Source organism: Sander lucioperca, chromosome 18 (genome assembly GCF_008315115.2).
Source record: "Sander lucioperca isolate FBNREF2018 chromosome 18, SLUC_FBN_1.2, whole genome shotgun sequence".
NCBI classification, from domain to species: Eukaryota; Metazoa; Chordata; class Actinopteri; order Perciformes; family Percidae; genus Sander; species Sander lucioperca.
This window is the reverse complement of record NC_050190.1, coordinates 14,810,124-14,833,715: the sequence shown is the minus strand read 5'-3', so window position 1 is coordinate 14,833,715 and position 23,592 is coordinate 14,810,124. Positions and strand designations below refer to the sequence as shown.

At 41.1% G+C, this 23,592-nt stretch overlaps 1 protein-coding gene across 2 annotated transcripts; it reads left to right on the top strand.

Moving 5' to 3' along the window:
- The first annotated feature begins 12,734 nt into the window (after nucleotides 1–12,734).
- bmf1 (BCL2 modifying factor 1) lies at nucleotides 12,735–22,199 on the top strand. Of its 2 annotated transcripts, none has more exons than XM_031278866.2 (4): nucleotides 12,735–13,001; nucleotides 14,937–15,133; nucleotides 15,784–15,986; nucleotides 21,005–22,199. In XM_031278866.2, the coding sequence occupies exons 2-4, from the start codon at nucleotides 14,962–14,964 to the stop codon at nucleotides 21,119–21,121; spliced, it is 492 nt and encodes a 163-aa protein (XP_031134726.1). In that variant the 5' UTR covers nucleotides 12,735–13,001; nucleotides 14,937–14,961; the 3' UTR covers nucleotides 21,122–22,199. The 2 variants fall into 2 exon arrangements, with proteins under 2 accessions (XP_031134726.1, XP_035850621.1); XM_035994728.1 differs by lacking the exon at nucleotides 21,005–22,199 and adding an exon at nucleotides 17,215–20,992.
- The last annotated feature ends 1,393 nt before the right edge of the window (nucleotides 22,200–23,592 follow it).

Genomic DNA, 23,592 nt, shown 5'->3' with positions numbered 1-23,592 from the left:
TCATCACTTCTCTTTTACAAGGACACAGGTGGCACCCTATACTGGCCAGTGCTGTGCCTCCCTAGTCCTCCACCATTCAAGCAAACAAACAAACATAAACATAGACAGACGAACACTGTAACCTTCTCAAGTGGAACGTCTTTGTGGTTGGCAGAGAGGCATTCGTCACCATGCTAGAATTACAGTAGGCTCACTCACGGTCACCTTGGCCAGGGGAGGGACTTTTGTGATTTAAGATCTTTGCTGCTTTTGTCTGTAGTGCATGACAATAGGAAAAAGCTGAGAAAATATACACAATCTCTGGACAATGTCAATTTTTACTAATTCCATCCTGTTTTCATGAATTGCACCAGATATAGCCTCATTGCATCAATGAGAAACACAGTATGAGTGACACGATCTTGCCGCACTGAACTTGCCATCATCTGCTTAATTTTGAACACATTCATACACCCATGTCTTCCATCACCCACCCACCAGATTTTCAAGCATACTATGACATCACCAGTCTGCAGTTTGTCCCTGAGGCGCCACGCCATGACATCAGCGTCTGCACCGAGGTGGGGGGTGTCTCTCTTCTTCCTATGACCCAATAACGTACCTCTTCCTGCAGGTCAGTGACCCCAGTACAGTAACCTTATCCTGGACCTCAGGCTCTACACAGAGAGGGGGGGGCAGAGCAGCGAGTGGCGACACAGGAGCTAGGTGAAGAGTGAGAAGAAGTGAGGACTAAAGTGGGAGGAGGAGGGGGGGGTCAGCTAATCTCCTTTCAGGTGTGGAGGCCACACTGAGGTGTGAAGGGTCTGGGAGGGAGCCAGAGTGGGACCGAGATTACAAACCTTGGAACCATGTAACAATAGAGGTGTGAACTAGGAGATGAGTCTCAAAGGAGTGTGAAAAAGCAGGAAATCAAAGGAAGGCCACGTGGAAGCGCAGATGATGATGGGTCATTGGGAGGTCTGCTGAGAGTCGTGGGGAGATGAGAAAGACTAACATTGGACGACAGTTGTTTTTTAAATATTTGGAAGGGTCATAGGGTTAAGTCTTTGTTCCTCTAAGTTTTAACCTTTATGTGAAAATGTCTACTTGAGATTTAAGTTTAAGATTTATGTAAAAGAAAGAATACACAAGGGGGAACACTAACCCATTCTATTCTCCAAATTGTCACTGCAATTTGTTGGAGCTTACTTAACCACATCCCTTCAGTCTGTCTCTTAAATACCCCTCTAGGTAAGTCAGGGTGGCAAATAAAGAAAGGAATGATCTCACTGTGGGAAACGCCTACAGATCCACTTTCATTAGGAATTGACGATTTCATCATGCAGCGGTAGAGTTACATACTGCATGTGTGGCAGCGGGAATACTTCAAGGCAATTTGATCGAAATGATTCTTTGTGGTGCTTCCTTACAAAGCCTAAGTGCTTTGTGGTTTGTCGTAGTCTTTTACATTTGGCATTTCTTCCAGAATGTTCTGTTTATAGCGGTTATATGGACTCACTGAAGCTTCACATCATACACTTGCAGTAATTAAACTTGCAGTTTGAAATGAAAGAGGTAAGCTGTAAGTGATGGAAACTGCAATTAGTGGTGACTTAAATGCAATGAAAAGCAACAACAATGGCGGAGGTGATAAAGCAAATCTGTTCATTTAGCAGCTTCTGGGTCAGTCGACAAGCCTTTGTACCATAATTATGAAGAGTTGATTGTAACAACAGACAAATAAACCACACATTCCCACAGGACGATTATACTGATATTTAGGACTAATTACAAACTGTTTTACAATTGCGACACTAAAACTGATGTAGCACTTAATTGATTCAAAAAAATTCTCTTTTGTCCATACACACTTGCCAAATTATTGTCACCAACTTCCACTACTAACACTACAATATAAATACCATGACTTTCTAGACTTTCCTACCAAGAGCTTTCCTTTTAAATGCAAGCAAACATTCATTTTATAAGCCTCAACATGGTAAACATTACTTTTCATTGCAAACAGCTTTAGATTGAGTTGCCACTGCACAAGCTAAATCTTGTCAAAATGTCATTGGGTTTCCATTATTTGATTTTAATGAAGGCGATAATGGAAAGGAATCCTTTACTCCCCTGGGATCACTGTAAAGGGGCTTGCCCTGGTCACTGCCCTGATGTGGGGGGGGGGGGGGGGCAAAAAAAGGCATCCCAGCTTGACCTTTGAGAGGTCCCTTTGTTGAAGGTGATGTGATCATTCCTGGGCTGTCCTCAGCTGCAGGTGGCCAGGAGCTCCCTGCTGAGTGCTGGAGAATCCCAGAGTCAGCACATTAGCCTGTCAAAGGGAGCAGATTAGCCAACCAGGGAGAGCTGGAGGGAGAGACCCCTGCACCCCCCACTCACCCCCTGACTGCCACTGCTTTACAGCCGTAAACATTTATGATTGTTTTACCAACTAATAAACTTAAATGTATTATATTGCTTTTGTTAGACCTCTGGAATTTACTTTTGCTTGTTGTTACTTATATGTTGTGGCACTTGTCAAAGATTGTTTGCTTTATACTAATGCATTCACAGACCTATAGACACAGACTGTAGCTCTGCATTTATGCATGATGTATAGTTAATCTCCCAAGGAAATTCAAATTAATATTCAAAGGAAAATGCCAAGGAGTTCAGTAAGCAATCTTCAGCAAATAATAGAGGCAAATAAAACAGTGGTGTATTTAGAGACTAATTTCCCCGACCAGTAGGATGAAAACAAACAAACATGACCCTCCATCGAGATCACACAGACAGTAGTTAGGGGGTACGAGGATTGAGGTGGGAGCCGAGAGAGAACTTCACAGCACATTTGTCTGGTCTGAGAAATCAATAAAACTGCTTTCATGTGAACTTCACGGGATGGAATGACCCTGAAACACTCACAGAGGTTCATTAGGGATTGTGCTTGCTTTTTTTTTTTTTTACTTCAGCAGAGCGGAGACTGCAAGCAGTTGCCTATGGGCAAAGTGAAAAGGGCAAAAAGACAGATAAGGAAGATGTTTTTATTGCATAGCCTGTTGGTGCTATACAATAGATCTCTTTGCTATATGGGACTGCCAACATAAAATATGTATGTTAATCCATATGTTGAGTCTTCTGCCATGAATATTTAACATTCCAGCCACATTGAGGCATATAATACAAACTTCACATTGTCTAATAACAGCAGAGAGGTCCTAAGTCCAGTGTCAATCTCTTTTTCCTTGGTTATTATGGGCATCCTGATCAATAAATCATAGCTTCTGACAAGCTGAATCAAAAGACATGGATTTCAAAGGTCAGCTCAGCTGTAACCAAACAAAAAACTTTTTTTGCCACCTGAATCAAAACATGAAAGAACAAGCCATTCTAGGGGGAACATATTGATCGAGAGCCACAGAAAGGTGTGCAGAGTTCAGGTACATGTGAATATGGATCTGTGCATCCATAGTTTGGAGGGACAGATGCGAGGTTATGTGGAGGTGAAGGTTGCAGGTTCAAACTCACAGCTGTGGAACGATGTTGTCTGAAGGTTACCGGAATGTTACATCTTTTGTTGATGCAAAAATGCATCTTTTCAAAACAATCTGGATTTTGTTTAAGCAGCATTGACATCGTGCAACAATAGCTTTTGTTTTACATGAGAAGTGGCTTTGACAAAAAAATGTAAAGCATTTGAATACCTTGAGGATGTTATTTGCGAAAGGATGGATTTTGTTTGATTTTCATTATCTAAATTCTCTCCCACTTGAAAGGGGACCCTTCCCCTCCATTAATAATTGACATCTTATTACTTATGCCCCTCATCGTAGCAGACGCGCTTTGATGTGAGCCGTGTTCTTTTATCAGCACGGTGCTATGTATTGATCGCTGGGCAGATAGGAGCACTATCAAAGGGATTCCTTGCGGGGCAGTCAACCACCGGTCACCTCATAATCCTGGCATGTGGTCAAGCGCCGGTCCAGCTCACTCTCTGTATCACATCTCTTCGCATCCCTCTACTTCTTAGTTGGCTCATCCTGTCTGAGCGCCTGCTTATGTGGGTTACATATTCACAAAGAATAACAAAAGCTGTTGGAATGACATCATCTGAAGTGGAAGGAAAGGACGAGTTCAGTAGAAAAGTGGGGTTCCACCAAAAGAAACTGTTAGCTCTCGGGTTCTGGCTGAACATTACAGCGGATGATGATCTCATTCATAATGCGCATAATGGTTCACTGGAGATGCTTATCCTCAGAGTAACAAACAACTGCAGACAGTATGTAAACAGTGTAGCGTGTGGTGCATTAAATATGGTATTTCTCTTGTTAATCGAAAAGTGTGAATATTAATATTGGATTGCACTGGGATTGGATTATCATACCAACAACAAACTACCCAGACAATAATCAGAAAACAAAAAGTGTATTAGTCACTTGAAAAGTGTTCAAGAGTGTTGTGGGAATGATAAGCACCACCCAGCTACACGTGAGTTGGATTATAATTTCAGGAGATTTATATAATCCGTCCATATTGGCAACCACAGAACTCCTTTGTTTATTCTAACCATCTCCCATCTAAATACATGTCATACATTAAGTCCCATATGCAGCTTTAAAGGCCAGGCATTGATTGTTATTTGACACTCAGAGACCAATCGTCAAAAAGCACTTACAATAAAACACAGAGCATGGTCATATCCTATTTAACCGAACAGAAAATACATTTTTACTAGTGCACACTTAGAGACCATTAGCACTGGTAGTGTAAAAGCCAGGCGTCTTTCCATCATCAATATCCCATAAGTGGGCCGCTGCTTGTACGCCGAGGGCCCGGCCTGCCTGGTGAAATTCTCCCAGGCTGCTGGTGTTGCTGTTGTTGATGACTTGTCCAGCCTGACTGACAGCACTTTTGTTTTCCGTAGATTAGGCAATCTGACTTCATCGCGGTCCATGAGGGGGTTCACATAACGCTGCCTGGAGGTCACTACACCCATGTGACCCCCTCCTGTCTACTGGCTGCCCCGATTACAGCCCGTCAGCCCTCCAGACCGAGGCTAGACAGTGGATGTAGTGACCCTACCTCACTTGAACACAAACACACACATACTGGACACACTCTCTGACCAGAGTGTAAATTTTTAATGGGATATACATTAAGGAGCATTCATGGGCTGATATATGATGTTTCCCCACAGCTAATATTTCAGCAGACTGTGTATCAGATCAGGATTGAATGATTTTCTATCAGGCTGCTTTTCTTGAATGAATAATTCAGGGTTATAGCTTGTGACACCTTCAGCATATTCCGTTACATGCTTTTCATCAAGATGTTCTGTTTGATTTAAAAAAAAAAAAAAAAAAATGATTTGAAATTTGGTAGAAATTGATAAAAAACAAGGCTTGGATCAGATGAAAGAGGACTCTGTCTCTATGCATGTACAGTATGTTATCGTCATAGTGCTTTACTTGTGTATTTGCAGATCCATATATTCATGTATTCTATGTATTTAGGGAGTTTGAGGGGTCAGTGTACGTGCCTGTTGACGACTTTCCCTCTTGGCCTTCTGTCTGTGATGAGAAATAAGAGACGGCAGTGTCTGAGGTCACACAATGATTACTTGTCCCCACATGGGGTCAAATGACTCTTAAATGTTTTGTTTACACTTCTACAACCTTGAGTCGGCTCTGAACCAAGTAAAGTGGGGCCTAAAGATTGCATAAAACTGATGCAGTGTCCACGATTCTGTGGTCCCGTGTCATACAATGTGACAAGGAGGGAAAACATGACATGACTCTGGGGACATGTAACTGACATACAAAAGATGTAGATGTTAGTGAAAAACATAACATACATATTTAACCAAAATATTCACAAAAGACATGCCACCAAATACCTCAAATAACACCAAGTACTAATAGTCAGATCTTTGAATGGCAGTTATTATCTTATAGATCCAATCTTTATATACTGTCTATGGTTTCAATGATGAGTCAGTTAAGGCCAGCTGTTTGTGTGGAGGGATGTACGAAAATAAGTGCTTGATTTTCACTCCTAGATTCATAAAATCATAAAGGGAAAAATCAGTCATTAGGGACTAGATTTATATGTTGATTCACAGCTCAAAGAAACAGGATATTAGAGTGTTTTTGTTTAATGGCTCCTGCATCTTTCAGGAGCATCTCCAGTTTCAGCTGGCTAGAGTCCTAGAACTGGACAAACAAGTGCTGGATAATTATCCGCACCAGTGTTAAGTACAAATTGCATGGACCGGCTCCTGAATAGACTTGCTGAAGCACATCAGATAAAGTAACTCGCCAGTTGGCTGCTAACTCGTACTGACCACGTTTTTACTAGTGCAAATAGAAGCAAATAAAGAACACTTGAAGACAAGTGAACAAACACAGTCAAATCAAAAGAAAAACATGACACTGATTACTTATCGTGAAACTGTCTCCGTTGCACGATAAGGGAAGAGCATGACTCGGTGTATTCTGTTTCACCTGCATGACAATAACAAGGGCAGGTGTCCTGAGCAGACCAAAGTCATATTTGATGTTCAACATCAGACTACTTACACCTGAAGAGTGTGACATCATGATGACTCTAAGCTGATAACCCAGCAACACACCAGCAGTTGTTGTGAGGATAAAGGATTAGCCTCCGTTTGCTTTTGCTGCTCTTTGAACCAGAAAACACTGAAAAGAAAAGGATCTCACATGAAAGGACAAACTTGCAGAGAGAGCATAAAATTGGGGCTCTACCACTCATCAAAGAGGTTGAGTAACTTCAAGAGAGGAGACCTCTTTCCCAACGGCCATTGGGGTTTCTGTTTTGCAGGTGGCGGTTTGTGTGTGTGTGTGACATTTGTTTTTTGTCTGTATGTTGACCGTGTCTGTCTGGCATATCAGGTAAGGTCTCTGTCTCCTTCCTACATTGTTGGTGGATAATGAGGTGTGATTAAATATGAATGCTAAGTGTTTGGTGGCTGGAGCCCAAAGCTGAAATCGGATCCAGTCGGGGCCCACAGGCAGCATAATTAGTAGCTGATGATGGATACCATTAATGGTGCTTTTCCACACACTGCTTGCAGGCCTCTGAGCTGGACCTCCACAGTGCAGCAGCAGGCCGTCTTTGAGCTATCCACAGTTAATTAACTTGCAAATAAATAAATCCTGATACAGCTGTGGTGGTTCTGTACTGTTTCAAAAGACAGAGCGCTGACTGTAATCAGCTTTATTTAAATTGTTTAATGATCAACAGTGATTAAATATTAAGTCATTTGTTACATTTTTATTACCTCTGGGGATTTCATGTTGAAAGCATGACGAAAATCCTGTAGAAAACAATATCAGCATTTCAAAGCGTTGAAGGACCAGTGTGACGCCTTTTATGGTGGAGAAAAGCCCTTTGTGCATGCTTGAAGGGCTGTGTTGGGTTTTGAGGGCTCTTTGGATTGTCATAACCCTGGTGTGAGATTGACTCACTCATGGCGAGCAGTCTCAAAGTCTTTATCCTATGCTTCTCGGCTGCATGGCTGTGGACACCGCTGTGCTGCCTCACTTCAGAGAGAGAGACGGAGTCATGTCCACAGCTGTTAGGACATGCCTGCTTTGAGGTGCCGTGGCTTTAATGTGTGGAGCAGATTAACAGGGTGCCTTTGTGCAGGCTGGATAACTGGTCAGCTCTCCCACACAATTATCCAATCTTATCCACTGTTTGCATGTTCGTGAATGGGTGTTATTGCTGCTGCCACACATACACCTTCATATTCTCCAAAGAGCGAGCAGAACAGCTTGACACACCGGTCAGTCTCATTATGTGAAGCCCAGAGTTTCTGAGACCAATCCTGCCTACCAGTAGCCGGCGGGCAAAATATTGGAGAAACTTAAAGACAGGACTTTCAATTGATTCTTCTCACTTGACATGAAAGTATCAATTGCAGTCTGTGAATTGCTGGACTTCAATGTGTCTCCGCTATAATATAAACTACAACGTATCATGCAGGGCTATGCTACATTGCCTGCAGCAAAAATCAAGTTCTGGTTGGTTCAGCAAAGGGTCAGTGAATGTAGAACAGTTACAAATGCCACAATAGTTCAGTTTTCCCACACGGGAGAGCCTCCATGAGCTGGGATTAATGCACTGACATGGTGACCGTTCTGTGGTTAGCATCATACAGTCTTCACAAGGGTCAGCCGACATGGTTTCAAAGGTTAAACAGTCGATCAAACAATAACAAATAATTCCCTGTAAAACAAAATTAATTATTTTAAGCACATTAAATGCCAAAAGCTAATTTGCAGGATTAAGTGCAAACAAACTATATTACACAACTTATTTTTCATTAATGGATAATACAATACATAATACAATATTCTATATATATATTTCTCTTATTGTAAAAACAATTCTCATGAAAAGATTAAAAACAACAGTGTGTTAGTGTGTCTCCTAATACTTCAGCTTCCCTAACATCTCAGCCCCAAACCCAATTACTGAAGAAATAAATCTTTTAAAATGCACTTCATTAAATATATACTTGTTAAAGGCTAAATAGTTCCCTAAATCAGATGGACACTGCAGTTTTCAGCAAACATTACTCAAACAGAAGTAAATTGCACATTTGTTGGGGACTGTTTTCAGCCACATATTTGTGGCGGACAGTGTTTATGGGATTGTCTCAAAATAAAATACAGTATCTATGTTTATGATGTAAACAGTGATTGTTGTGTAGTTGTTGGACAACAATGGAGGTAGATGGCACAGAAAAATAAGATATATCAGGCTTTGGTTACACAGATTGATGGTTTTGGTCTTTCCATGGGATTTGTTGAAAAAAAGGTAAACTATAGAATATTACCAACTTTATGTTTTAAGGGAAATGTCAGAGTGATAGTGTTATAAGTCATTATCTAGACTAATGGAAACACAAAGACGTGGGATGTTCCTTACAGTAAGTAACTCCGATATGACCTCATTCACTGAGGGATCTTAAAATGCACAGCATTAGGATATTTTTTACACCAAACACATTTTGCTTTTTCAGTATATATATTCTGTGTGTGAGATGATCCCCCACAATAACAAAGACCTTTGTATCTGAGTCACTTTGAGAGTGTGAGGTTTGGCCAGTAGTCTACAGCCAGACAGGGATGTATGATTACCAGACAGCCCTTACAAAGGTGGCCGTTTGTGTCACGGCTCTCATTTACAGCGGTCAGATCAGGTGTCATTGCTCTCATAACTAGCCTCACCTTCACAATTTCTAGAAAAAGGCTGGTTTCAAGCACAAAATGACCCCACTCCACCTCTCCACGCCTGCTACATTATTCAATAAGTGAATGTGAAAGGACCTGCAGGTGTTGTAAACCGACAGAAAAATAAACACACTTCCACCATTTGTCTTCATTTCATTCAGCTGCCATTTCTGACTGTTACCTACCAGCTAAATATCATACAACTTATGAAAAAAACAGGTAGACATGTAAACGTATATTTTAAAACTCATGCAAAGGGACTATTTTTACTTATATGGGTCATACTAGTAAATACAATATACATTGTTGATGTTTGAAAGAGTAAAGGCAAAAGTCAGATATTGCATACATTTCTCCAGGTCACTTGACATAAAACAAATAACAGATGACTCTGATGATGAGCTATTCCCACAGGTTTACACAGATGTCTAGATGGATGCATGTGTGTGTGCATACTTAACCTGGCAACTTCAGATACTGTCAAATTATTTGGTCCAGATCAGACTTTGCTGATCGTCAAGTTTCCAGGGAAAAAAATCGCCTAAACACTACCTGAATTACAGTGATGTCTTTGGGCTTATCTAGCTGAAGTTGTCATGAGTAGTGCCAGAGAGGGCAGAGAAGCAAGCTCCCTTTTGTTATCATGATCTCTGCCATTGGGTCAGTGTGCTGCACATGTCTCATCCAACTGGCTCGCAGTCAGGATGCGGTTGCCATGGAACATGTCCAGTTGGAGCAAATGAAATCCCTCCTTTCTAGTTTCCAGGCAGGATTCACATGCTGAGAATGTTTTGGTGGGAGAAAGGCAGTGTGTGTGTTTGTGATAGATGTGTGTGCACAACGCATATCGTCACCTTCCTAAAATAATGGCCCAAGTCATTTTTTCAAGTTTTTCAGAAAACACAACACTGAACTAAATACTGAATATATATTTATTAATAATTTCACTCAAAAATGTTATGACAATAGATGACTATTGACATACTAATAACAATGTCTGTCAATTATGCAACATAAGAGGAATAAATGACTTAGGCAAATTTGTGAACATGCCTTTGTGACTTAGGCAATTTTAAACCTTCAACTCTGTCAACAATCAGTGTGTTTACATGCACAGCAGTAACCGGCGTATACGGTTAAGTGAATAACTGGGTTATGCCAGTATTTCATTCTCTATATTATAGAGAATGCAATATCAAGAGGGAGAATGGACTTTTGAGGTTACAGAGGAAGTAGGGCATGTGATTGTGCAGCCATGTGTGTTTGTGCGTGCTTGCGTGCACGGGTGTGTCCATGTATGCTTCTGCAAGTGTGTGTGGGTGTGCATGCAACATGCTTTCTGGTGTAACATTAACTGATGCCAGTCTTCTCTCTCCCAGGGTTCTCAGGCGTCTATGAGAACTTATTTATGAACGCTTGTTTTCCACAATGCAAACACAAGTCAATGACAATATTGTTTAGTGTTAGAGAGAGTGAGAGAAACAGACATTAACAGATATTTACCAGACACCGTATTCTGTTAATGTAGTCTGGAGTGGAGATGGAGTCTTGTCTGGATAAAGTGTATAAAAATGTAGGCTAATTTGTGGGTGTGCACTTCAAAGACTTGTCAAGAGCCATAATCCACATACTGATAGACATGGCTCAATTAGTTAAGTCAACAATGTGCTGAATATAAAATTCATGTTCCTGGATAGTGGTAAGAGCTGCAGTGAATTCATCCATATTCATTATTTATGTTATAAAAGCTTGTCTATGTGTCCCACTGAGAGATGCCTTATGGCTTTAATGATTTCTGCAGCTACTCTTAAACACTAATACATCACATACTAATGTATGGTAATGAATAACTTAGGTTTGTTTTCTTAAGATATATGTACTGCCATCAATCCTGTATACTTGGGTTTTTCATTAATATTTCATTGCAGGCTCTTCGAATAATGAACCAGTTAAACGCTTGGTAACAAATTACCATGAAAATGTTATCTGACTTGATTGATTCTATTTTTTTCACAACTTACATTACTCTGCACTGAGACACTTTAACTTTCATACTGTGACAAATACCTGGCCATAAAGGATTCTGACTTTCTCTTTAGTAATTACAGGTGTTTTCTTAATGGTCTTTAGTAGGGAGGAGTCTCCTTTGTTTTGTTAAAGCACAAAAAGAAGCTGCAACTAATGCTCCCACATCTTTGAGCCTTTTGTTGTTTACAGTGGTCACTCATGCAAGAAGTGATCAAGTTTTCAATATCACAGTGAGCGAGAAAACCAATCCCCTCTTCCACAGTGAATCCCCACCTCTTTGGAGTGGCCGCAGGTGGGACAAAGTCCGAACCTAGAGGTCTATCCAATTCAGGCAGGACAGAGGAGGCAGGGACCCGTGACTTCTCACGCAGCCCAGTGGTGGGACATGATCACAGCTGAGGGACAGGGAGAAAGAAAGGGGAGGTGGGGGCAGGGTAATGCTCTGTGAGAGAATGCAGAGGGTCAGCTCCAGCTGTCCAAGGGTTTATTGATCAGTGAGAGCCCTGAGGGGAGGGGGCAGAGCACCAGCACCTGCATCTGCTCAGCGTGGACATGGTTAACTGTCAAGCTATGAGCTGATTGTAAATCACCTAGAAAATAAAAAGAATGTTAGTAGCCTATATCTAAACTGAAATATGTTTGTGGTTATATTGACTGATAGGTACCATAATAAAGCCTCCCATGATGACTGCTTTAAGACTTAACTTATGGTGTCAAGGCAGATCTATGTCGAAAACCTGTTTTTTTGTGTGACACAAACGACCTACAAACACATATGTGTTCTCTTCTACAGGTGCCTAATTATACTGATCAAGATCTAGGCCACTTCCAGTAGGATCTGGGTCATTTCCACTTATAATAAACAAAAAGTCAAAACTGTTTCTCAGTGAACTGTGTGTTGATTTAACCAATACATAGGGTGTTCAGAAACTTAAAATCTGGCTGTAAATGTGAAATATAAATGAAATGTGAACTTGGGTATGTTGTTATAAAATGGGAAAATCTACTGTTTTTCAGTTTGTAGACATAGGCCTATGCCTCAAGCTGGAACAGTCAGATAGATAGATATATTTATTATTTATACCTATACACTGAATATGCACTGTACATTGTTATAATAAGACAATATACGCTGTAGCCAGACAAAAGGTTTTCATTAATTCGCATTACTTACAGAATTAATACAATAATTAATAAACTCGTACATTTGGATAAATATGGAGGGCAATTATGGCACCATCAGGTCACTATGAACACGTTGTAGCCTTGTGTTTTCCTTTACAGTTTCTCTTTAATGTCACTTAACTGAACAGATGAGCATGGTAATGGCGTAAAAGCGGTCTCGTGCTATGGGGAATTTCCCGTCCACGTGTCTGAATACGCGATGGAGAAGGCGGGACAAAAACAAACTCGACGATTGGTTACAACGTGAATGTAAATCACCCTTAAATGGGCATGTCCCGCCTCCGCTGAGTCGCATACAGTTGGACGACAGAAACACTCGCGTTTTTAAGGAGGGTTTATTTACTAACTTTCAGCACCACGCCCCGGCGGCGGAGTCAGTTTAGAGCTGACGTCGGCGAAATGAAATCGGCTTGCTGCATTTTCCCTCACAGAATGGAAGTAGTCGTGGAGGTGATACGGACTAAACTCGCTTGACTCGCCAGGATATTGAACCCGTTTTCCCTTTTCTCTGAGTATAAGACAACCTTTACAACGAAGCCAATCTCTGTGGTAAGCTCCTCAAAAACACATTTAAATGTCCTACTTCAGTGTAAACTTTACACCAGCTAGTCGGCACGAGCTTCAACATTAAGTAACATCCGCGTCCTTAGGAAGAAACAACAACGTGTCGTTGTTGTCGTTAAAACAGCTGCAATACATTTGTTTCGATAGTTCGTGTATATTAATTTATCGAAACGTCAAATCACTCCAACTTAAAACAGTTTTAGTGTAACTCAGCGTGTCGTTCATACAACAGAGATTTGAAATATACCGGCTTTCCCGGTTGACAGAGCTCACTCGGTGAATGGACTAAAGACGGCCGGTTTATTTTTACGGCTTGTGTCTGTCGTGTTTCAGTATTGAAATGTAGTGACATCCGTTTTCTAGATTAAAATCATTTACGCGTGCAAACGTGTACTTACATATTTTAGACTGTGTACTGTAGACATTTCTTTTTCAAATGTGTTTTTATCTATTTTACGTCACTGTATGTGTATTTTCGCATTTTCTTTTCTTTCTGACATCATTTTGGTTTAGAACATGCTTTTTTTTATAGACATGCCCCTGTGGATTATTAACTAGATTTCTGGATAAAACATATCGCGATACTCTGGCACTGCTTTGAGTTCGAAGAGCTCATACATTTGAGGTCTTAATGTGCATTAATATTTACATAATAGAAAATGGTGTGATGCGAGGTTTTAGATGTTAGTGGACAGAAACGGTGTCAACAGAGCTGCCTCACCACCACCCTTTACCTTTTGTTAGGGTTATTTTGTTTGCAGCAGGGGGAGCCACTGTCTGACACAAACACACAGCTCTCAGTCGGGACAGTAGATCCGTACAGAAAGCAAGACCAGGGTATCTGGAAGTTGAGCTTAGGCTTTTTTTCCTAAGCCTCCCATGTTCTTACTCTGTGTTTGTCAAAACAAAGCATTAAGTGGTTTTACACACAGGGTTTATTGTGAACGCACACAGTATATCGTGAGGTCTGGGCATGCTAGAGACAGGCCAATCTGCTTATGTTGGAATGAAAACTCCTTCTCAGGGAGCTGGCAAGCTGACAGGCCAGGGTAGGGAGAGTGGTTTAGGATTTTCCTCAAAGACTGTCATTACCCTTTTGCTGTGGATCCTAATTTGGACGTGTGGTAGTAGTCTAACCCTGTATTACAACTCGATGGTGACTTGGGGGTTAACTGTTGAGGCAACTTGAATTTCACCCTATTTTGATAACTCTTCGACCCGCTATAATATTTATTGAGTGCAGTCCATCATTAACACTGGAGAGAAGTGCTCCCTGATTCTTGCTACACTGCGGTAGAGTTGCTTAATAATGCATTTGAATTATTCCTGTCATCAAGTTTACACACTGCACATTTCAGATATTTATATGTGCACTGATACCTGATATATAAGTTAGTAATCTTGGGGGAAGTTATTTAAGAAGCAAGGGTCCTGTCCACAGAGCTGCTTATAGCAGAGATCGGAGAGATTTAACCTAGTCAGCCAAACTCCCAATTATGTAAATGTGGCTCAACCGAGTCTACTAACCGCAGTGGATTGTGCGGTTTCATCACTGACATGAACAGAGCCATTTGTCTGAATAAGCACTGAGCTCTTTGCCACAAGTGAAGGCAGATCGTTTGCCTTTTTTTCTCTTCCCCGACTTGTCCAGTGTGGTTTTATTGATTTGAGGGCACTCATTATAAACCAGACAGGTTGTCTATAAAGATAATTAATGCTTTGGAGGAATGAACTGAAATGAACGCATAATGAATGTGTCTGAGATCATCTCATCAGGCCTAATGCAGACTTTTCCAAGGTTACTTCCATCATTAGTAAAGGGAACTTGGGATGCCTTTCATTTATATACTGACTGGAAGACAAGTGTTCTACATTCAGCTATAGCCATAACCTTTCTTTCTCTGCCCTGTTACTTTTAAGGCTGCTCATCTTATATTGCACCCGTATGGACGATGAGGAGGATGATGTGTTTGAGCCAGACCCCCACTGCTGGCGCACCACATTCAGGGAGATAAAGTGTGAAGACCGGGGAACACAGACACCTGGCCCTGCCCTGGCATTGAACAACGGCATGCTGCCCTGTGGAGTCGCAGAGGAGCCCAGACCACTCTTCTACGGTGAGGCTGATGACATACCGTATTTCAAAAGAAAAAAAAGGAACATTGCCTTGTGCGTGATAACCAGTGTAATAAACTGAAGTACGAAACTATAATATAAGACTTACTGTGAGAAATTGGTTACAGTGTTGCTGCACTGATCTCACCCCTGGCGCCTGGTAGTCGTGATCACAGTGGCTTTATGGTCTGTATGGAGTGTACCCAGCTGCTTTGCTATTCAAAAGGCGCCAGACTGGCAGTGTGACTGAAAGGACATGACAGGAGTGCTTACCTGCGTAAGCAGCAACTGCACAGAGAACTGATTATCAGTGACAGCAAAGTTACATTGGCGCAATATACAAGTAATCATTCCAAAGTAGCTCCATAACAACTGACTGACCTCAAATCTGTGTCATGTGAGTTTGTTGTGTGTGAGTGACTTATGAAACACTTAAATGACTCACCTTGTTTGATTACAAAAAAACACACAGCTGAGAAAGTTGTGGTAAAAGCCAAGCAATCTGATTGGTCAATGACACGTTCAGCAATACTTGGCGGCTCTTTGTACCTGTTGTATCAACGTAAAAACACCTTGTCAGGTGTCATTGCTGTACTTAAATTTATATAAGGTTGTTGACGAAATAATAAGCCTCAGCCTTGACCCTCAACAGGCAACGCAGGTTTTCGATTGCACTTCCCGGCACACTTTGAGCTTGTTGGGGATCAGGAAGCGAGGGGACAAGAAAGTGAAGGGGAGCAAAACGGGATGGAGCAGCTTCCCCACCAGCAACCTGTGGCCCGCAGTGTGGAGGCCTGCATTGGCCAGAAACTCCAGCTGATAGGAGACCAGTTTCACCGGGAACACCTACAACTGGTGAGGAGTATAATATTCATCCTGCTGTACAGACTCCTTGGCCTCTAGTTTGATGTCCGTAAACAAGTGCAACTTGTCAATAATATCCCAAGCAGTAACAGTATTCCCCCTTAGTGTCCTCCATGAAGTGTTGCGTGTGTAGGAGTGTTATAAACCTTCCTCTGACAGTTTTCACATTTGTTTAGAACATTTCTACCTGTGACTGCCACCAAAAAAAAACCCACATTTTTTCTCATTAGTTGGATAGATCTAGATAGGACACTTAAGCTGAGCTGGCAAAATAAAATGCAGTAAAGCCAGGAGGATATACTATTATACAAATCAGACTCTTGACAGTCCCTTTAATATTATACTGATAACCATATGAGAAAAACACCATGAACACTTCTTGGTTCTTCACCTTAAGCAGTAGTAACGAATTAGTAAAGAATCTTACACCTCATTATTTGTTATGCAGGAGGAAATTTAATTTGTTAAATAAGCTACTTTAGAAACCAAATGCTGCACATGAACCAATTTGAAGATGAAAGAGAGACTTTTCTTTATTTTTACAGTGACTTTGGACCCAGTGTGCCCCCTTAATTACCAGGAGCTGTTTTCTCAGTTAAATGTGATTTGTTTAGTGTGGACCGGAGACTTCTGGGTCTCAATTGTCAACTGAAACTTAATGGTAATGCTATATTTTGTTCTAATTATGGCTCATTATATCAGTAGCTTATATGGGTCTTACATGGACAATCCACACAGCTTTTATTTTTAATCAGCCAATGTTACTTTTATACACAATAATCACTTTACGATAGTGCCATGCTGCAGATTAACTCTACTGCCATCAAACTAGATGTTGTTTGTTTGTGCGTGTCTTAATTTGTGTGTGTCAGGTTAAAATCAAAGCAGAAAAAAGTGCATTCCACCCATTTACAACATCATTCACACAGTTTTTTATTATTAGTTATTGATACCATGTTGATCTGACAAAGATTTATGGTGGGACAAGAGTTTGCTTAGTTTTATTGCGTATGCTTCATATTTGTTTTGGAGAGACTGTGCACATGCAGAACTTACAGAGCCCAGAGCCCCCCATCTCCCCCCTCCTACCCTCAAGCCAAAAACATTGCTGAACAAGGACAGCCCTTCCCCCACCTCACCAACCCCAGGCCCTCCCCCTGCCTTCTCTTCCTGTTTATTTATCTCTCTCTTTCTCTCTCTTTTTCTCCTGTTTCCTCAGTGTGCTGTGGAGGCAACTGGCATGAAGGATGCCTGGCCTCAATCAACACATTACACTATGGTCAGGGTGACACTGTCCTCTAAGTCCGTGTGCTGCATAAAGTTGCTTTGCTGTGGGGGTGTTGTATGACCGTGAGACACTGTTGTTCCATTGGCTGTTACATCAAAAATATACACAAACCCTCAGGAGATTTTCTGCAGAGTCTCTTGTTGCACAAGTGGTTAACAGTCTAACACCTATTTATTCACACGTGCACTTTTAAACACACACAGCCACACATACCGATATGTCCAGGAAAAAGCAGAAGTGGCGGGAGAAGGTAAACATGTTGTAACCCGAAGCTCAGCGCGTGAGCCCCCAGGGGGACAGCTGTGTTTCCAGGGAGTCACCAGTCAGCCCCTTCCCGCAGCAAGGAGCGGCCACAGGAGACATCCAAATAAGAGGTCTACGCCGCCCTAGAGAGGGGGGTTGGGATCCATAATGATACACATATACAGTAAGCATTAATATGAGGGAAAGAGGTTTGAAAATGAACCTCAAATGATCAAGTTACAACTTCAGTTGTCTTTTGGGAAATGGTACCTCCCTGCACATAATATAATTCTTTTTTTTTTACTTCATACTCTGAAGTGCAAGACAGTTTCTGACTTTCTCATGCGCTTATGAAGTTATTTATACCCCTGCAGCTCAGCATGACTCATGTATTGTGACACTGGCAAACACAGACAATCAGACAGGAGGGTTTTTGTGATGTGTGTGCGGCTGGGATCTACTGACGCACGACGGTGGCTGGCCTGGGTCAGGGGATGAGGAAGTGGCTTGTGCTCCTTTTGCTGGTTGAGTAAACAGCAGAGAGGACAGTCAGAGTGAGAATGGCCCTGTGAAGTCATATCCTGAAGCTACAAGCGACAGTACACATATACACTGATATTATGATAGTGAATATAATATTAATATTTTGGCCTCATGAAGAGTAAGGGGACTTTAAACGCTAACTTGTATTGAGACCAGTGTAACTACTGTTAACATGTGGAGCATACATACGTTTCTGCCAGTGTGTATGAGTGATCAGGATCTGTGCGACTGGCTGTTGCTGAGGGATGTTTTTACAACCAAAACACGGATGTGCGTTTTTGGATGTGTGATTCCACTGCAGCCTCTGTAATTGCTATTTCAGGCACTGGTTGTGCAATTAATTGCATTGTGCGTGCGCGTGTACATGCTCATGCTTGAATACACCCATACTTGTTTTTCTGCATGTTAGTATCTCTCACTTCTCACTATCACACGGTCTGACAGTCAGTACAAAAACTCTCACTCCATAATAGTGTTACTGTGTGTCAGGTCTCATTCCTGTGTGCTCCTGTCAGTAGGTGATTGCAATTATTCAGTGCAGACACTTGTCCCTAAGCCATTCAAGTGCCTTTGACTGCCATCTTCCTGATGGATTTGGGAGTAATGTGGCTGTGAGCATTCTCCATGGGAGCCTGTGGCCCCTGGCGAAAGGAGGGATTAGATAGCGAAGGAGTGCTGGTGGATGCTGACAGATAAATTGCTCCTCAGTCAGAGAGGGCTGGAGGGAACACTGAGGTCCCCAGAGGTTGGCTGACATTAGCCGGCCCGCCATTTGAGACAAGGCAATAATGACAGTCACAATGGCAGGAAGACTGCTCCAGCCTGCACAGGGCAATGAGCAGAGTTAGGTTTCATCCCTATGTTTTTTTAAGAGAGACGACTCCTGCTGCTCTCGTAGAAGGTGTTGAAAGCTGTGTGTGTGTGTGTGTGTGTGTGTGTGTGTGTGTCTTTATATCTCTTTATCTCTTTACTGTTCCAGTGAGCGCACGGCAGTCTCTCCTTTCAGCACTTGTAGAGTGGGGAGGAGTGGAGTTGCACTGGAAATAAAAACATATTAAGCTTTGGATATTTACTTTTCATTCATTGTTCTGTGATGATGTTTGTTCACGATGTTTGTGATGTCCATTTGTGCCACTCTATTATTCGATAAAAAAATTAACTTTTCCGTGGCTCCTTGTCTCCTCCCTGATGTGACTAATCCAGAGTTTCTTGCCATTGAGGCTGGCCTGTTTGCTCAAGAGATAAGGCAGAGCTTCTGAGCAGCTGGCTTGACAGACAGCCCGCATGGGACACTGATAAAGCACATCAGGCTAGTGTCACAGTGACGAAACCAAGCATCTGGCTAGACTCTGCAGCTCTATCACTGGCTAAATTTAGAGCCCGAGTCTCATTTTGACAGTTGGTGGCGTGACTCATGAAGTTGCGACAGGCCTGAGCACACCTCTTTTTCTCATTCTCCCTCTCTCTTTTTCTGTTTGGCTCGGTGTCTCTCTCAGCTTGATAGAGTGGAGGGCAAAAGGTCACTGCCACAGGATCATTCTGTTTCTGTTTATAAAGATTAATTGCTTCTCATGTAGCTTGTAGTAAATACACAAGCTTTGTAGTGTAATAAATCTCTCATTTGATTTTTTTTTACTATGTATCTAATGTTGAAACTCTAAGCACCATTACCTATTACACATTATTGACATACTATATGTACATTTGCGGCCATTCTGTCTTCCTCTTCTCTGATCCCAGAGTTGTAACTGACTGCAGTCTTTCATTTAATTTAGTTTAAAATTTAAAAACTTAAGGCATGTCAAGTCAAGCCATTCTGGCTGCCAGCTTATCCACTCTGTGCTGCATATAAATAATGCCTATGTGTATATGAAGCAAAATTATGCTATTATTATTATGACCTTATCAAAATACCCCAGGTAAGATGATATGTCATACAACAGAGAACTAGTTTTATCAAGACTCCCAGCAGTCTTTGCCATGATTAAGCGAGTAAAAATAAGCGAGTAGTAAGAAACAATACAATACACTTGCTGGTTGGAACCTGGCAAAGCTTATGTAACATCCTGCAATGTTCACCACAAATTGATAAGAGTAAAGAAACCCAGAGGCTTATCACAATTGCAGTTCTTGGCTGCTAACTAGGTCAATGTTTGACACCACCATAAGAGTCATGTAAATATGGCATATCTAATCCCTGCCTTTAGATATTTTGGCTTTCGTAAACAATAGCAGAATATTGCCAAGAACAAGGTAGTACACTTTGGTGCATTGTCATGTCCCTCAGTTTACAACCCTTATGATCTGAAAATAGCCAAAGCATTATCAGGCGTTGTGGAGTCTGCCTTTCGTCTGCAGATGAGCTGTGAGGCTACTGTACCTTTCTCATGCAGATACGTGTTTTCCAGAGAGCTCCCTGCCTCTCATCAAGAGCTCCCTAATCCCATTCGGTGCAATTATCTTATCTCAGCTTCTCAATGGCAGAGATAGCATTATCCCCTTAATCGCACACAATCCAGTTGGCTCGCAAACCCGAAAGAGTCGTCCTGAGCCACTGGCTGCTGGTCTCTGCCAGGAAGATTAGAAAAAGTGTGACTGTATGATGAATATGTTTATGCTTTAGAATGTCTGTTGGGAAGCCTGGATTGTGTAGGGATCTCACACACAAAGGGAGGCCTCTCTAATAAGTATTGTTGGGCACAGAAGCAGAATGTTGTGAAAATATCAGTGTCGTTCTGGTGTCTAGTTTTGTCTTACCCTTTTCTCAGTTGATCCTTTTCACTTTGTTCACTGTCAATAGGCACACACCACAGGCAAAACACACTTAAGCTGACACTGAAAACCCAAACTAGTGACTATTTCTAGTACTTTATTTTGTTGAGTTTCGGTAGAGTGCACTAACTTTGGTATGTTTTGTCTTCATTTGTTGCTTCAGTATCATCGAAACCAAAGGAACCAGGGGTGGATGTGGTGGCGCCTGGCCGCAGCTCTGCTCAGCCTTCTCTTTGACAGGGGGTTCATTGATGGAGGAGGTGGAGCAGGACGGAGGTGAGGGGGTCTCCACATCTCTCCGAGGAACTGGACTCCTAATGGCACTGTCAAATCTAACACGGGTTGGGGGGTGAGGGCGACAAACGGTCACCGCGGGACGGAGACAACCAACTTTTATACATGGTAGTGTTTTTTTTCTTTCCAAGAAGTAGAAGATGCCATGATGCTCCGAGATTCCTCTACAGGACAATGTTCATATTTTGGTATACGTGTGGTTGTAGTAGTTTTGTACAGTACATTGTTCTTGTTAAATGTTTTGCACTTCAACATTTATCCATCTTTAATGACCTCTACACACCCTGGGAATGCCTTATTCAATGTCCTCTGCCAGAATGAGTATTGAGAAAATGTGAGATGAAGGCAAGATGAGATGGTTAGGAACTGAAAGGAAATGTGGTGTGAGGTTTAATTTTCTGAAGTTTCCCAGGTGACCAGACAAGTTGATTTACTAATTTTCCAAAGAGGCAACTTCTCAGAACAAAGCATTTTGCACCTCACCTCAATGGAACATTTATCTATTCTTATTTCCTTTATTTTGCTCTCTGTTTTGGTTTTCTTACTCCTCCAATTTCTTTGGTATGGTATTACGTTTGAACATGATCCCTCAGTGTCATTCATAATATTGGGAACAAACTTTTTGCACATGGAACAAGTCTACACAGCTTAATTTGTAATCTAAATATCTTTTTTTAATCTGCACAGATGTTTTAAGGCCAGCCTTTCTTCAGTCACATGCTACATGTCAAACCGTGAGTACATTTTGATGACTCAGGAAGTATTGGGGTGGAGTTTGCAGTACTTAACATCAGTGACTGGTCAAACAAGCCTGGTGACTGCCAGCAAACCTGTGTACGGCATTCAACAGCTAATATTAATATTAGGAATTGGGATTATTAACACAGAAAGCAGTTAGCTGTAATTAATAGGTATTATGTTAATTGACAAAACCAAGGTGCATTAACAAACAACCGGGAAGTCATAATCAACAGTGGAATGACTACACTGAATCAATACTTTAAGATCAACACACTGTTTAAATCTTTTAGGCAACACACAAACATTTAAAAAGATAATTTTAATTGGCAGATTATATATATATATATATATATATATATATATATATATATATATATATATATATATATATATATATATATATATATATATATATATATATATATATAATCTATATCTATCTCACTACTGTTACTGATATGTCTAGTTACTGTTCTGATTATGCAACTTCCCTTATTGTGTTATTATATATTAGTATTATTATATATAAGTTATGCCGCTTGATCTAATGCCTATTACTTACTTAATATGGCTACTGGGTGGCTGGATGTTGTCTAAGATGTAGCACACTAAAGAAGGGCTGGGTGGGAAACTTTAAAGGATCCATAAAAAGATATTTAGATTAATGTTGTGATGACTTTTGCATGCGTTTCAGAGGTCTAGCACCTGTGCACTAAATTATAACATAAGAGTAAAGCACATTGTTTGTTATACCGAGCAAATTTAAGTATTCTTTACCTAAATGGTAACAAAACAATTTGGCCAAGTCTACCGTGATTATTTTTTAAATTGCAATGAGGACACCAGGTACTCTTCTCGTGACTCCTCAGTTGTTCTCACATTCAAGATTTCCCTGTGTTTTCGATGTGTTCTTTTCATGTGATTGTTTTCAGACCTCCATGCCCTTGAAGTGGAGCTGTGGATCCACTGTTTTTGCACTAGACGTACACCCTTCAAGAGTTCAGATTGTTACCATGCTAACCTCTGTCTTGTATGAAGGTTTTCAGTTATGACTTGTTTTCATGCCCACAACATTTCAAATGTATTCACTCTTATGTCCAAAACAAATAATCAATGTTGAGACCTGAATGAATGCATTCTGGGTTCTGGATTGGATTCTGGATATTTCATGTACCAGAGGTTTTTTTTAGGCTACAATAGAGTTACAATAGAGCACGCGCCTCCATTGAAAGGTTTCTGTCCTGGTTTGTTTTTCACAACCTGTCTTTCACACCATACAATACTGCATGATCAATCTGTAAAACAGATCATCTCAGGCTACTTTTATGGGGTCTTACATTGTTTAATATTCTGTTGGGTGCTCTTTTAATATTGTCTTGGTGCTCAGATCCAGATTTGGGACATTTTTAGTACAAATAACCACTCAGCAGACAAAAAGACAAAAGTGAAAAAGACTGTAATTATTGTTGAAATATGAACATGTTTAAAGACACTGTTGAAGATGCTGTTTGTTATATTTTCTATTGCTGAACCCAGGCCAAGTTGTGGACCCAAGGAGCAGTACATATCAGGGGTCTGTAATTACTTGCTCCTTACAATGTGTCAAGTTTATCACTGCATAATTAGGGTTTCCTCTCATTCTCTTAAAGATGTCTCAGGGACAGACTTTGTGGGCTACTGGTAACCTTGAGAATCTGTTATATGTTTAGAAGAAGA